Source organism: Empidonax traillii, unplaced genomic scaffold (genome assembly GCF_003031625.1).
Source record: "Empidonax traillii isolate 1590-97213 ecotype Southwest subspecies unplaced genomic scaffold, ASM303162v1 scaffold494:size460735, whole genome shotgun sequence".
In the NCBI taxonomy this organism is placed as follows: Eukaryota; Metazoa; Chordata; class Aves; order Passeriformes; family Tyrannidae; genus Empidonax; species Empidonax traillii.
In genome coordinates this window covers 171160-187716 of record NW_020955687.1, presented here as the reverse complement: position 1 = coordinate 187716, position 16557 = coordinate 171160, and the positions used below count along the sequence as shown (strand labels likewise).

Sequence of the window (16557 nt, the reverse complement as noted above, 5' to 3'; positions counted from 1 at the left end):
AAATCGTTGTGAAATTAGCTGTTTAGCAGCTGATTATATTCAAAGCCAAAATGTCATTCAAAGTTTCTAGAAGAATTGATACACCCTGCAGCAAACCATCACTTAATGATGCACTCAGAATGATTGGAAACACCTCTTCAGGAAGCCATGACACAATATAAATGAGTCTGTGTGTGAATAACTGGTTAAACAAGGGGCAAAAATGTGAGGAATATACAGACAGCCCTTGTAGCAGAGATTGGTCACCCCTGTAATCATACAGAGGTTGCACTGCCTGCCTTATCACAGAATCAAAGAATGGTTTGGGTTGAAAGAGACCTTAAAGATCATCTAGTCCCAAACCCCCTGCAGGGACAGCGTCCCCTTGACTGCAGTGAAGTTTGCTGATGATGGGCCAGACTGTAAAGAATTACAAATGGGTCTTCTAAGAGTGAATAATTGCAGAATAAAATAGTAGATTAAATTAATTTCTCTACCGTTTGTTGTCAAAGTGGGAGGAAAAATCCTAATTACACATAAAATTACCTCCTAGGGGCAAATTATTGAGCTTATGAATGTTCTGTGAAAATGTCATCTTGGCTGCAGTTAAGAAAACACAGCAGTTGTGTTCCTCATCAGAAAAAACAGAGACCATCGCTGGGTTACTCGAGAAACCTTGGGGTTATTTGCATCATGTGCAGTTATGATTTCCCTGACTCCAGATGAAACATTTTGTCCAAAACCACTGAAACTCTGAGAAAGGCTTAAAAGATACCTAGAGATGTGGAATGGTTGCACCACAATAAATGACCAGGTAAGTTCACACTTAGTATAGAAAGAAGACAAGAGAAAAGGGTATATAAAAGAGGCTTCTGAAATCACAAAGGGCATGGAGAAAAGAGAATGGGCACTGAATAGGAGAACCCTATTCATTGCAAGAACCTGGAGACACTGAAGAACATCAGCAGGACCCAAGTTGAAAACAAAGAAGCAGAGACTTCTTAGTGAAAGGTGTAACTGAGCAGTGGACCTGCTTGCCAGGGGATATTGCAAATGCCAAATATTTGTACGTGTTCAGGCGAAATCTAAGCAAAAGAGAAATCTTTTATTCTTTTCTAGTGTGGTTCTTAACTCACCCAGGCCTTCCTGCAGACTGCTTCTCTAACACTGATGTTGCACAAGAATATTCCTATGAGGAATTATCGAGGATTAAAGAGGACAGAAATGTGCAGCCAAGAAAGTTCTGTTGCACCAGGAAAAAAGACAAACCTCTGATGATCAGAAATATAAGAACAGCCAGTCAGACCAACACAGTGAATGGAAAAGAAGTGCAAGAGCAGAATTGTTGCCTGACATTTCAAGTCATAAGGGATGCAATCGGTTGACAGAGCTGGGGAAAGTAAACAAAACTTTTGCCTGGAAAACAGAGATTTTTAACCATCAGGAAAACTCCAGCTGGAGACAGTACTGAAGGAAAGCACATATGTCCTAATTCCAAGAAGTCCTGCTGTGAAAAGGAAGAGACAAACAGTAAGGTTTATACTGCATGGATGTGTACAAATGACATTAGCCTTGTGGTGACCAAGATATACATGGATAGATAGATAGATAGATAGATAGATAGATAGATAGATAGATAGATAGATAGATAGATAGATAGAGCAGATACAGAGAACCTAGTAATATTTGGTAATTCTTGGGACTACAAATGAACACTGGAAACTCAAGAAATCTCAATGCCCTACAGGAGTGGGAATCATAAACTGTTTGTATTTCGAGATTCCTCCACTGCTGTCCATTCAAAATTAACAGCCTGCAGAGGTTAAGAACGTGCTTTGTCTAGTAGTACTAAAAATGTTAAGCGTTGGCCAGACATCCATGTTAAAATGTCAAGCAGGAACTAAAGGTGCTCTCAGCAGCATTTCATGGAGATCATCTATCTGCATGAACAGCATATTACCCATGAGAGGAGGAGAGGTGTTACTTCCCTTTTTTCTATGGGTTTTCTAAAAACAGAGGAAAAAGCCATCTAATAATTAAATCTTTGACTCTTACATTGTTTAAAAAAAAAATCATAAATTTTATAAATCTACAGGCTGATTATACATTTGTCTCTTAATTAAGTTAGCCTACTGTATGACACCGAAGCAGACATGTTTTGGCTATATATATATATACTGGATGAAAACTATATTGCAGCAGGAGGCATTATGCAGGTAAACCTTTTGACATTTTGTTTACAGAGAGATAGAAAGGTCTTTCTTTTCTATTGAAGGAGGGAACTGAGTTAAAGAATAGTTTGAAGGCCTAATAATGACTCTTGGTAGTCATTGCTGAATATTACCTGAAAAAGATGGAAAAGCGAGTCAGGCTGTATGCAAATACATTTTCCATGGATGCTTAAAAACTCAGTATATTTTCTCCTATGATAACACATATCTAGTGTCTAAGACAAAGGCATAAGATAAATGGGGTTTGTACATGATTTGTCCAAACGTTGCAAACCGTTCCTGTAGGCAGCACCACTGGTGGTGGTAACGATGGAGACACTTCAGGGAGAGAGAAAGGGAAGAGGTCACAGCCTCCAGTAGAAAAGATGAAAGATGAAACTTGTTGTCAGCTCTGATATAGTACTATGGGACTGAAAAAGGGGCACCCCTGGTCCTCTGAAGGAGATAAAACAGTGTGTGTTTTTAGAATAAGACACTTGATTAAAAGACAGTTTGATCTCTTGCTTCCTTGTCATTATGCAGAAGGTGACTCTGTGGCTTAGTTAAAAATGTAACAGGAGAGAGCTGACCTGTTATGGTTCTTGACCTAAAAGGAGAGTCTGAGGCAGAATCAAGATTCTTGCTCTGTATTTCCTAATTTGATAAAATATAAATAAATAATCAAACAATCAAAATCCACAACAACAGAAAAACCACACTCAAATAACCCCCATCACAAACCTCCCCTAAAATAGCCAACTAAACAAAACCCCCCAAACTCAAGCATTTTATTTACCGTATAATGAAATGCTCCTTAATTCTGTTTTTTTGATTGGGATTCTCCTTTCATTACTGAAAAAAACTCCTGTCTGTCTCCTGCTCCCCATCCTAGGTAACCCCCTTTTTTTTTTTTTTTTTTTTTTTTTGACTCTCCTAAAATGATCTCCAGCACCTTCCAGCCTAGATTTACTAAGAGCCAATGGGTTTCTTTCCATATGCAATGCTTTTCAGGCTCCCTTCTGTCCCAGTCAAAAAGTGACAATTACAGCCTTTGTTAAACAACTCTTGATTGAAAAACTCTCTGATTAATCTCAAGCATATTCTTGCAGAATTTCTTCTTTGAGAAGGAATTAGCTTTGAAGAACTACATGTGGAAAAAATGCTTTTCATGAAGGTAGGAGGGAGGGGTGAAATAACACTTTTAATGGAAAATATTAAAAAAAGCTCAGCTACAGGATCTCTATACATACAGCTGCTGAGGCAGAGACACACTCTTCAACTACATGCAGGGCGTAAATCTTTGTAAATAGGAGTATTAAACTTAGAGAGTTTGCCAGAGAGAAGAGTGTACTTTGAAATGTCTCTGTAGATGACAGAAAATCTCTAAGGCAGTGCAGCTCCCAGGTATTTGTTAACCACTTAACTGGGGCTGCACCGTCCTGCTCACATCTGAAAACTTGCTTGTGATAAAAGTTTGGCCAAAACGGCCAGGGAAATGTCCCGTTCCACATAAGTATTTGTATCCCTGGCTGGAAGGATGGCAGAGGTCACGTTTTATTGGATAAGTAAGTGGAGGTTATGACTGGGCGGGGGCTGCAGAGGGGGGAGGCTGGAGAAGCCGTGCTGCTGCCTGTCAGGGCACACAGCAGGTAAAGACAAGGCTGGATGATGACAGCGCTGGGATGGCGCACGGCAGTGAGGGGTGTCCATCAGTACATAAAGTAGGAAGTTTTCGGCAGTGGTCTGACAGGAAAGCGCACACGGAGTCAGATTTCAGAGCTGGAGCAGTGAATTGCAGTGAGTCACACAGAGAGCCTGAGTGCTGCCTTTGTTCCACTTGTGTCTGAACGTCGGAGAAGGAACAGCGGGCTCCAGTTTTTATTCACTTCTGGTTTTCATAGTCGTAAAACTCATGTGCGCTGAACTTTTTCCTCACTTCAGTTCTTTCAACTGACTTTCAAAAAATGCTCTCGTGGTAAGAACTCTTGCTTCTAAATTGTATTTTTTTCTTTTTTTTCCCCCCTTGTGTTTCTGTATTACACTCTTTAGTCTCATTCTTCCCCCACCCCCTTTTTTTTTTTTTTTTTTTTTTTTTTTTTTTTGGGCACACCTGCTCCAGGCATGCCTGGTGGACCTGGGACTTGCTGCTACTGCTCTTTGGCTTGTCAATCCATGCTGGCTCAGCAGCTCAGATCATAGAAGGTAAGACTTCTCCAAATCATGTTTATGAATTGAGAGTAAACGTGAATTTTAAGATATGCTTCCTAATATGGAAAGAGACTCTCCATGTCAGATCTTCATTTTCTCTGCCGTTTACTATTCATCATTTTGGACAGGAGAGCTGCTGCAAGCTAAGAGCTTAAATTCCCATTCATTCAGGATAAGGGGAAATAAATACATTGGTTCCCCAGCTCTAAGGCAGCCTATCGTGCCTGCTCTCTCAATATTTCTACAGAGTGTAATGATTAACAGAAAGTGCTTGAAAGAAATGCAGAATGCTGAATGTTTTTACAATTAGGAGAGGTGTATGTGTCACTGTGGACATATCAGGAACGTGCCAGGCATGGTGTGAGTGCAAAGACATGGATGTGATGCTTGTTTCAGTGCACAGAGATTTCTCCTGGTAAGCGTCTGAACAAATTGCAATTTTCAAATCTCTTGAGTTAAATGTTCAGTTTTATCAGCCCAGTCTTTATGAACTTTCTGTGAAAAGTCTTGTGGTAACTTCAGATCATATGTTCTTGTAACAGAGCCAAATTCCTCAGCATCTCTGGAAGACACAGCCTCACAATTAACTAGTGAGAGAGGACACTGATTTAAAAGGTTATATGCAATTCTGAGAAAAGTGAAAAAGCTTCATGTATTACTTTTCCATTATGAGCAATGATGCTTATGTCAAAAAGCTTTTTTACTACCTTACAAAAATAATTGGAATTTGTCACATAACTGACCCCTAGATAACTGTGAGATAGGAGCATTAGGAATTATTGATGGGAAGTAGGTATCACACATGAAGACTTTAATGTTATTCAGACTGGTTTTTTCCTTTTTAACTGACACTGCCATAGATAGTGCATCTGAAAGCCAGAGCTCCAGGTAGTTATTTCGGTAAGGTAAACAGCCACAGCTTAGTTATCACTGACAAATGCTGTAAGTACACATGAGAAATATGTAATGCCGTATTACATGTAATTAATTAAAGAAATTAACTGGAACCAGCTGTTGGAATTAAGAAATGTGTATCTGAACAGTGACAGAAACACAATATATTGCATAGCCATTGGAGGCAGATCTGTTGCATCAGGTGAAAATGTTTTTCTTGAGGTGATGAATGACAGTCCATGAGAGAGATCTGGACAGGAGCAGAAACAAATTTTGGCACATAAAATTTAATAAGCAGAAGCTCATTAAAACTACAAGTATAGTGACAAAAACTGCAAGCATTTATTTGATGGTGGTGGATCTCTGCCTGTTACTATTACCTGAAGATTTTGGTTCTTTAAATATCCTACCCTGTCAAAGTCAGATCAGAATTCCAAAGCAGGAAAGATAATCCCTGCTCCTTCTGAGCAGATTCCTCCTGTGCAGAATCTTATTGCTACTAGGACTCCTAACCTTACCATGAAAGAAGATCAAGGGGAGTTGTGCAAGTCTCCTTAGATCACTGGGGACCTGGAGACTGCCCTGGAATATCTTCCTTCATGATTGTCCTGGCCTAATATCCCCTAGTCATTTATCTGTTAATACAAAGCTCCTGTTCCCACATGTTTGCTAAATTTTTTTAACATCTGATTTTTGAGTGCTTGACATAATGGGGATCTCATGCTCTTCCATTCCACGACACTGGACTGTGTTATGTGTAATATTTTCCTGATGCTTGATTTAAATGATTTCACATCCTGAAATCAGGTATTGAGTGCTAGAGATAGGAATAATCTTCCTTCCTTTCTGGTGCTTCAAATACATCACTAATATAAATTCTCCCTGTAACTGCTGAAGAGTGAAGAGTTTCGTACTTCAAATCTTTAAGTCTAATTTTCAAAGAGATAGCCTCATTTTCCTTTCCCACAGTTCCTTTTAGCAATAGAGTGCACAGAAATAAATAGCATATTTAAGATGAAAATGTTTGGAGGCACAGGGGTGATGAATTGACCCTCAGGCCTTTTGCTGCTAAACATGTGCTTTATCCGGTGTCCTTTTGTCACTGTCTCCTCTAAGATTGCTGCTTTCCAGGATTCTCCAGCCCAGTAATTTATGCTGCACTGCTTTTCTGAGCTCCACCTCTACTCCATCTACCCATAGCACAGATTCATATCTCTAAATTCCATTTAATGACAGAGAAACTGTGAATGAGTAAACGTGGTTTTAGAGGAGCAGTGCAGGTGCCTTCTGTTGTACCATTGTACTGGCTATGTGCAAAAGGAATAAAATGCCTTGAGATGATCTTGAGATGGTTAAATAATGTCAAGAAAATTGCTCAGGGATTGAATTATTCGCTGAAAAACAAAGAAGGGGTACCTTTTTTTTTTTTTTTTTAGCAACCTGAAGTCAAAGCATCCACCCTCCCAGTTTAGAGGAGAAAAGTTTGCCATCTTTGCCTTCACCATCCTGTCTTCTTGTTTTCCCCAGGGGGGCACTGAATTGCACAGCAGGGTTGAGGGTGCAGATTAAAACAGCAGCCTCAGCAGCCCTCCAGCAGAGGGCTTGAGCTCTGCCATGTCTTTGTGAGATGGACATGAGAGATATTAGAAAGATTAGTTAGAAAATGTTGATTGATTTCCTATCAGGAACACCGTTTTGACCAAGTTTTTTTCTTCTTGAAGAAATTCTCTAGTTATGGATATTTCCTAGAGAGAAGGAGAGGAAAACAAAAGAATGGTAGGAAATTGTAGGGGAAAAATTCAGATGGCAGTCCTGGAAATTGTTTGAGAACTTCTGGGTTCTAATTTAACTTCTTATTGAACTTGTGAGGTGCTGGACCTTTTGTTTTGCTTTAATTTCCAAGTCCTACAATGTGTGACTACTGCTTTCATTGTAGAATGGAACAGATAATACAACGTTTAAAACCTTATATTTAAAGTAATGAACTATGTTTAAATTTTTGAAATATTTAATTCAGAACTTTAAAATTGAGTTGCACAGTCTGCAAATTGATGAGATTTGGTCATTCTTTCACCAAAACTTTTAAGAAATACTGTGATCTTGCTTTAGACTGGAAGTGAACAGGAGTTCTGAAATCTCAGATTCTGTGAGGATTCTGAATTTTTACTATCTCTGTTGAAAGATTTTAGTCCATTTCTAGCTAGCTTTGCACATGTACAAAAAAGTATGGCATAAAATGCCTTCTTCCTCTTCAACTAAACACAGTGTAATTTGAACTAGGGGGGGGGCTTTTGCAGTTTTTCTCCTATTTTCACAAAAATTGTGCAAATATAGTACCCTATTCTACTTGGGTTTGTGTGGTAGAATTAAAGATATGTTGGTGTCTTAATAAATTACTTCATGACTTCACTTCAGTTGACAATTAAGCCTGTATCTCTCTGGTCAGGAAAGCATAGTCTGCCTTACCCTATCTGGCACTGCCTTGTGGTGCATGTACTCGACCTTTAATTATGCCTGATAATGTATCTTTGACTTACACTAATTACCCTGGCTGCTTTTTCCATGTTTCACATCTCCAAGAACAAGTTAGGTTAGTGAATAGAAAGTACTCAGAATACAGGCCTCATCAGAACACGTGCTGGCACCCAGACTGCAGGCAGAACTCAAGCTGGGAAATCTCAGTGCTAACCCTGAAGAAGTTTGAATGATAGACTGCTCCCTAGGACTTGCTCCAGCCTCTTGCAGAAGTCACATTTATCCTTCAAGGTTATCGAGTTAGTTGTCAGTGTTTCGAAGTTCCTGGCGCTGAAATCACTGCATGTGCTTAAAAAAAAAAAAAAAAAAAAAAAAAAAAAAAAAAAAAAAAAAAAAAAAAAAAAAAAAAAAAAAAAAAAAAAAAAAAAAAAAAAGAAAAAATGTTTAAATGTATGTGGTTCTGCAATTTATACTATGTTTATGAGCTCTAAAAGAAGCTTTACAAATTTCTCATTGACATCTGGCTTTTATTATTAGCCAAGCCGAACAGTGCTTTCTTGGCCGAAGTAACATGCTTAGCAATAGTTTACATAAAGCAAATATTTGTCTCTTTCATTGGCTCTCTGTACACAGAAAGACTGTCATTAGGCTGTTGACATAAACTTTGCACTCCTGACCTGCTGAGTTTATTGGAGGAATCCTGAATTATTGACTTCCACCGGCTGATGATCAACTGGTGTTATTCATACAAGCAGCGAGCTGGAACTTCTCTTCACAATGAACCGACTGACGAGTGTAAACAAACACGTACATACATATAAAATCTTGTTTCTAACGGGGTAATTGCTCTGTGTGCTTGAAATGTTAAATGTGTGCAATCCCACGGGATAGGGATGGTTCAGTCTATTCTTTCCAAAGACAGAACACATTTACAGTGATCCTGGTCTGCGTCAAGCATGGTGCTTCACAAAGAGACCTTAGATGGCACCATCTCCTCTTGTACCAGACTGAGCACTTGGACATCATCAAACTGCTCTTGAGTCTAAGTTGAATGAGCCACTGTTATCTGTCAGGCACATCTTACAAGCTGTTACCAGCTGTTGTGCGTGCTTTGAATGTGGAGCTGAGCCTGGTTTCATAGCTGATAAAAGGTCTTTCCATGCAAAACATAGTAATTTACTCTGGAAAATCAGCTGGGTTCAGTTGGGGTCATCTTTTTCAGCAGCTGAAGACATTGATAACACCAGAAGAACAAACCTGATTTAGAAAACTTGTTCCGTTCTGTCACTTTTCTAAATGGATTCATTTTCAGGGTAACACCCTCTACATGTTAATTCTCTTGGGAAAAAAACTACGTGTTTCCTAAGCTACTCTACCAGGCAACAGAAGATTTTTTTGAGCCTTTTTTGAGGCCTCAGAAGGGAAAACCATCTGGGATGGATATAGTGTTATAATAACTGTCTTCATTTCCTCTCTGAAGACATCCTGGTCAGATTGGAAGCCTGCAGTAAGAAGTCGTTTCCATGATCTGAATAGAACTCAGAATCTCAATTGTGCTTGCATTTGCCACTAAACGGTGTTTGAAGGACCATTTCAACGAACGAGCATCATGAGAAAAGATTTGATTGCACTGTTTATGTTTGGGATATTCAAAAGGTTCCAGAAAACTTATTTCTTATTCTAACATGTTAATTACCAAATCAAACACTCTTGTTTTGGAGGCTGCCTGTGCCTTTGGCTGTGATTTCTTCCCCTTTCCTTTACTGTGCTAGCTGTGGATTGGTTTGGTTTTTCTTGTAATTGTATCTCACATTTGAACAACTTCATGCAGTAGCTTTGCCAGTTTATGCAGTGTGGCTTGGATAGGAAGACAATGAATTTTACAGTTTAGTGAAATCTGATTGCTTATTTGAGATGTCATTAAAGTTAGCTATTTAATAGAGGATGCCTATCATCACTCAATTTTTTAAGTCCCCAAAAGTTTTTTCCCATTTGGCCAACCCACACAATTACAGCAGGTTTAAATACCAACCAAGGTAGCCAGCAATTTAAACTGTGGTGAATTCTGTTCACGTAATCTTCCCATCTCTAGTAGCTCCTGCTTCCAAATCTAGAAAGACATAAACTTTGCAGACAGTAGAGTGCATGTAGAATTCTTCCAAAGAAAAGTAAAATGGGCAAACCTCAATTTTAACGTATTTGCATATGAGGAGTGTGAAGTACACTCAGGTGTACTTCACACTCCTCATATGCAAATACGTTAAAATTGAGGTAGGTACAACTGACAGAGCTGAATGTACCCTGCCAAATAATCGCAGTATTTTAAAGGAATTTTGGCTGGTTTACATTCCTGCCTGAGAAGAGATGGGATCTGAATGAAGTTTTTCTGAAGAGTTCTGAGAAGAACCAGGGTTTTCTGGAGGAACTCAAGCTTGTTTTATTCCAAACATTGAATTGATAGAGGCCTGAATCTGGTAATAGCAATTCAGTGGTGAGATGTTAATTTGAACTGCATCATCATTCATGGTCTTTTGCTTCATTTTCAGAACTGAAGACAAAATATTAATAAGAAAGTGTTTTGGTCAGTTCATTCTGTACTTGGGAGCCTCCAGGGTCTCATGACTCTGGTTCTACCTTCCCTGCTGCCACTGAATCCACTTCTTGCCATCATCAGTTCCTACCATAGTGACTTGTAACTGTTCAGATAGGATTAAATTCCTGTCCTATTTGGGGCATATCTTTCTATGAACTGTGAAATCAGAGGTCCATACGTAGTCAGGATGTCTGGCTCTGCTTCTTTGGAAAGCTAAATATAGCTTTTGGCTTTCTCTTTTTTTGTGGTCAGTGACTAAGAGGGCATTACACTACCTGGTCATTATTCATTGCATTTTATATTCACTTTCCTTCTTACAAGTGATACATATTACCTAACTCAAGGAGAACAGAATACACCCAGAAATAATTTTAGTTCTGTGCTGCCTGCTAAAGAGTAAGTTTATGACTCTTGAGAAAAAGAATAGTGCTCCAAGACATGCTTCAAAGTTTCCTACAAGCTGTGGATATTCTGAATATCCTGTAACTGGGGTTTACTGCAAAACAGTTTCGGAACACAAACCAGCGTGACATCCAAGCTCTGAATCATCTCCGGTGATATTTCATATAAGTAAACTCAGACAGTAAAAGAAAGCATAGGAGAGAGTTGGAAACAGGGTCAGGTGCCATGGCAGAAATATAGAGAGACTGTCTGATAGCACAGGAATGAGGTCAAGAAAGATTGCAGGGGCATGGAAAGAGACCAAGTACTCAACATCTTCTTTGCCTTGCTTTTTACTGGGAAGATATCTCTTCAGGAAACAGCCCCTGAGCCGATTGAGAAAGTCTGAAGCAATGAATACTCCTCCACTGAGGAGGACTGAGTGAGGAAACACTGAAACCAGAGGGACACAGGCAAGTCCACAGGGCCTGGTGGGACACATCCCTGAGGGCTCATCAAACTGGCTGATGTCACTGAGGTAGAGCTTTTAGTTATCTTTGGAAGATTCTGGTGATCACAAGAAGATCCTAAGGATGGGAAGGAAACCAATGTCACTCCTATTATCAAGAGGGGCAAGGAGACTCCTGTTATCAAGAAAGGCAAGGAGAAGGATGTGGGGATCTGCAGGCTGATCAGCTCACCTCAATTACTGGGATTAACCTAGTACAAGATAGGGTAGGACTGGATGGAAAGTAGCCTTGCTGGAAAGGACTTGGAAGTGTTTGTGGATCATGAGCCGCAATGTATGCCATGGCAAAGACAGCCAAGAGCAAAAGAAACAATTACCTGAAAAAAGAAGCAAAAGAAGATGGTGGAGGACAATTTGCTCAACGTATTTTCCACTCAATTTTTTAGGAAGTGTCACTGAAATTTCAGAGCATATCTGTTATGTGCATTCTTTTTCTGTTTAGGAAGTTCTGTTTTCTCAGACTGTCATTATATTGTGTTCTAATTAGATAACCTATTCAGCTACAAATTACTACATGATTTTTACAGACTACAAAGTAAGAGATATAGCTTTTGTTCCCAGAAAAAAAAATGACCAACAGAAGCTCAAAATTGCCTTGGAAGAAACCAGAAGTACCCTCACCAAAACTAAACAAGCCAAACTGAAAATGCCTTTTAATGGAATTTACTACCTTACAGCAAACTTACCTAAACATCTCAGGTGGAATCTAGTCCCATAATTAAAAGTGTTCCCTGCAAACGTTTGACAACTTGTTGAGCCATAAACCACACTCATGAGAAAAACCGGCACCTAGAAAGAGCAGATCAGTTTGGGGTGGGAGAGGAACCAGGTAGATTTTCTAGATGTATTCTTTTCTCTTCCTTGATGGTACCAAAGATACTGAACCAGATGACAGTATACACCACATATGTTTGATGTCTTCATTTGATCACTGACAGCTGAAAAGCATACACTGCAGGTGCATTCTAGAAACATTTCTAGCGACACGTTATTTTAGAGTTGTTGCTCTTTGTCCCTGTGTTTCTTTCTGACCCACAGAAAAGGTCGGGCTCAGTACTGTTATGGTGCATTAGAAGGTGAATCTTCAGGTGTTGTGGACAACTGAAACGAATGTGCTGGTAGCTTGCTAGACATTCACTCTGTATATGGTGGGCTACAAAGCAAACTGAGGGGGAAATTATGCAAAATCTAGGGCTTTCCTAGGAATCCTCTCATATTTGGAATTCCTAACATCAAAGTATCCATTGATCAGGCTCAATAATCCTTCTTCCAGTCCACTGGCTGGATCCCAGTGCGAGGTGTGAGGGAACAGTGCCTCCTCACAGTAAGAATCTTTATTTCTGCCCTCCCACTTGGGTTAACTACATACTGACTTAACACACTGCATCACTTCTGGGCATATGACGCTTTTTTACTCTCAGAGGCCCAAAGTGTTAGCTTTTCTTAGTCTTTCCAAAAGCTGTTCCAGTTCCAGCTGTTTCAACACTTTGCCAAACCAACATATCTCTTGACTTGGTAGGGGGAACCACTAATCTAATAGTGAATGCTCCACAGTAGTACTGCCACTTTGCGGTGCTTGTGGGTGTGTCTGTGTGTGACTCCAACCCTTTCCTGCATTTCACTGTAAAAAACAAGCAAGCATTTCATCCTGTTCAGACTAGCTGTGAATATGCTTTAACACACGTGGGGGTTTTTGTTTGTTTGTTTGTTTGTTTGTTTTCATTTTCTGTCTTTAGTTTCTTTCACGTGCAGGAAAGGTATGTGACACACAAGAGTTTTGCAGGTTTTCTCAGCTGAAAAAATCTGGCTCTTGATGAAAATAACCTGTCAGTTATTGTAGTGAAATGGTATTAATGTAAAAACACTTATCTGAAAGAGTTTAATTAGAGTTCTTTAAAGTATGCTACATTAGTGTATAACTGTGTTTGTTTTCGACAAGAAATAGTTGACTGAACTACTGCTAAGGTGGCCTTATATTACAATCAAGGCCCTGATTCTTCACATATATTTCTTGCCTTTTTTTTATTGTTATTATTTTTTTGGTGATTGTTGGGGGTTTTGTTTATTTGGGGAGACCAGGGTTTGTTTTTTTTTTCTGTTGCACTTATAGTGAAATATATGTATATGTCATAAGATGTAAATCTGACAAATAGGTACCAATATGGCAACTTCCTGGTGCAGAGATATGATGAGAGTCAGGGATTGGGGGTGCTGTTCCATATGAGTGTAAACATGCATAAAATTTAAAGGATGCATTCCTAGTAGAAAAATAAGCAGAACACTCTTGACCTGAAGTATTGTAGCTCCTTTTCTAAATTTCTCTCACAGAATTTCAAAATATAGAATGGAATTGTGGTAACTCTGTTAATGCTTTGCCCACAGCAGCTTTGACTTGTTCAACAAGAAGTTTTTCGTTAAAAAAAAAAAAAACCAAAAAAAAAAGTTACTTGTATTCTCATATTCTAGGTGTCTTTCAAGACATAATATTTCCATACCCATTGCAGAATTTCCATAAAGAGTGTTCAAAAGAAGTTATTGCCTCTTTTAGTTCTAATACAGTCAGCAGAACAAAACTTCCCTAGTAAATCCATGATTTGGTACAAATCCCTGGAGCAGCTGTGGGGAAAGCTAGGCTACGTGAATGCTTTGTCTTGCCCTCTGTTCTGTGTATAATTACAACACTGTATCCATACACTGAAGTATTTTGGAAATATTAACTACCCCTGTGTGATATGTTTATCTGATAGGAACGAAAGTTGGTTTTCCCTCCTCTGAATACTTAGCTCTGCTATGTTTTCTCTTCTTCGTGGATAAATCTCTAAACGTAGGACAGTGCAACACAAACAATGCAGACTGAAATCCAGGAAGGAAAATCTGTTGGAATGACACCATTGTCCAGGTGGTTGGTAGGCAGTGTTTATCTCCTCACTAAGGAAGCTGGGGCAGCTGTGTCCTTCTGGCTCGCTTTGGCCTTTCCATTTTTGATTCACAGCAAGCAGAAGGAGCAGACTTTGCATTTTGAAACCAGAATTAAAAACTGTCAAATTCACGATATGACTAGCATGATAAATATACTACTTAAGACCAAATGCATTTTCATGATATTCTGTTCAAATGCATTTTCATTTTTACAATACAGAAGAGTATGTCAGAGAATTTCTTCTCTGGAGTTAACCTGGAGTAAATTATTTTAAAACACTATCCTATTCTGTCAGATATGCTTGCCTCAAAATAATAAAAAAAAAAAATAGTTCAGACCTAGAGGACTCTGTCCTAAGTGGGACAGACTCCTAAAATATCAGTTTTGGTGACTCTGTGATCTAAGCTGTGGTTTATTGTTCTGATTCTGTGTTATTCCTGCTATATGGATATGCATATGTCACAGAAAATGATTTAGGATAATCACTGAACATCATGAAAACTTTCCACCCCACAATATTTATGGGTATTTTAAACTTCAAGCCAACAAGAAGTCCTTGCTGAAACTGGTGCTTTATTCAGCTCCTAAAAGTTAATCTCATACATAGGTGGTTGTAGGATCAGGGCTTGAATAAACAAAGAAGAGTATGTTGGAAGATTAAGAAAACAAGCACATACTTCTTCCCTTAGTTGCCACAAATTTATAAAATGCAATCCAACCTAGCACAGATGTACAATCATTGTCTATACCACTTTCTTCTAATTTTAACTCAGAAACAAATACATATGTACTTCCCAAACTGGAAATCATTCCCTGCTGAAAAAAAAAAACTTGTGCCTATCATAGTTGTGACTTAAATCACTAATAAATTCTTCTGTGTATTTCTCATTATAAAAAAAGTTTTACAGCAATGTGACCTTAACAATCAATTACTTGGCAGAATTCTGTCTTTCAAGACTAAAAATTACTGGACTTAAAAATTTCTCCATGGCTTTGTATTAACCTGATGACGCATTTGATGTTTCTCTAGATACAAGACAGTTTTGACACATAAATAAGGTTGTTTTTCATTTATAGTTTTTCCTCATTTAGAAGCCATTTCATGAATATGTCTGTGCTCTAAATATGCACTCTTATTTTCTTGGTAGCAGGTGTAGGCTGTCAGGGAGCACCAAAGGCAGTGGTGAACGAGTGACCCCACCAGCAAGGGCACAGTCCCACAGTTACGAAGCAAAATGAGAAGAGTATGTTTGTTGATAGTAGCCAGGTTCAGCCAAGAGTCCATATCATTGCACAAGTCCACAATGATGAGGAAGGTCCAACGTCAAGCCAGGAATACAAGTTTTTGCTTAAAGGTCTGGGTGGAGGCGAGCGGGACTCATGGCTGGCCACGGGCTAGCCAGCTGCAGCATAACACAGGCAGGAGCCAAAGGCAAGATCCTCACTTGAAAGGGAACTGCCAAAAGAAGGAGCAGGAGGGAAACTTGTTTCTTGGCACTGTTTTTGCAGGGGTTGTTAAATGCACGCAAGACCTACAGCTGTCACAGAACAATAAAACCTCTGTTCCTGCTCTGGAAATGAACCTCTTTGTAACGGAGATTTTAACAGATTTTAACATACAGTGGAGATCACTGTCCTGGTTACCTGCCTGGGTGCAGAATAAAAAAGATCCTCCTGGTTTTTACTGCAGCTGAAGTGGTTCCATCATGGATGTGCTTATCACGTGCCTCTGTTGCACAGAAGCAACAGTGCAGTCACTGCTGCACTAGCGGCAATTCTTGTCAGATACAAGTGCCAGGATGGCAGGACTCTAAGCCCTGACAGATGGCACTATGTGATATCCCTGGTGCAATTGTGCTATTTGATCTCTGTCCCACCGAGGGTGTGGAGGAAGATTTGCAAAGGTTTGTGGTGCAGAGCAGAGCCCCACACTGGTCTGGACATTGTATGACCTGCAGATTGATAAGCTTAGAGATTTCCCTGTGCAATAATCCCTCTTTTTCTCAGCTTGTATTGTAAATATGCCAGAAGTTACTCTGTCACTGATGATGATGATGATGATGACAACGATGATGATTGTAATAATTATCATGATGATATCTTTCTGGGTCCTGGGATTTCCTGTTCCATCATATTCTTACTGATCTATTTACACTTACATCTGAGGAAAAATACTGCCATTTGCCAAAACAGAGAGCCAAATATTCTCTGGAATTTGCAATCCCATTTTAACTATCGACATGAAAATTAAAAAATAATGTGGTAACTAACATAATGAATAACAACAAGAAGACCTAATAAGAGTTGTGTGCAGCTCCTAATGATTTGGGGGCAACATAGCTTACACAAAGAAACAATGGTATTTTAT

At 39.1% G+C, this 16557-nt stretch overlaps 1 protein-coding gene across 1 annotated transcript in view; it reads left to right on the top strand.

Moving 5' to 3' along the window:
* Positions 1–3997: 3997 nt before the first annotated feature.
* The window catches only part of LOC114063817 (collagen alpha-1(XV) chain-like), a 109243-nt gene continuing 96683 nt past the window's right edge, over positions 3998–16557 (top strand). The window contains exons 1-2 of the mRNA XM_027896354.1: positions 3998–4164; positions 4309–4391. Of these exons, the coding sequence (XP_027752155.1) occupies positions 4154–4164; positions 4309–4391 (94 nt within the window). The 5' untranslated portion in view covers positions 3998–4153. The remainder of the gene's footprint in view (positions 4165–4308; positions 4392–16557) is intronic.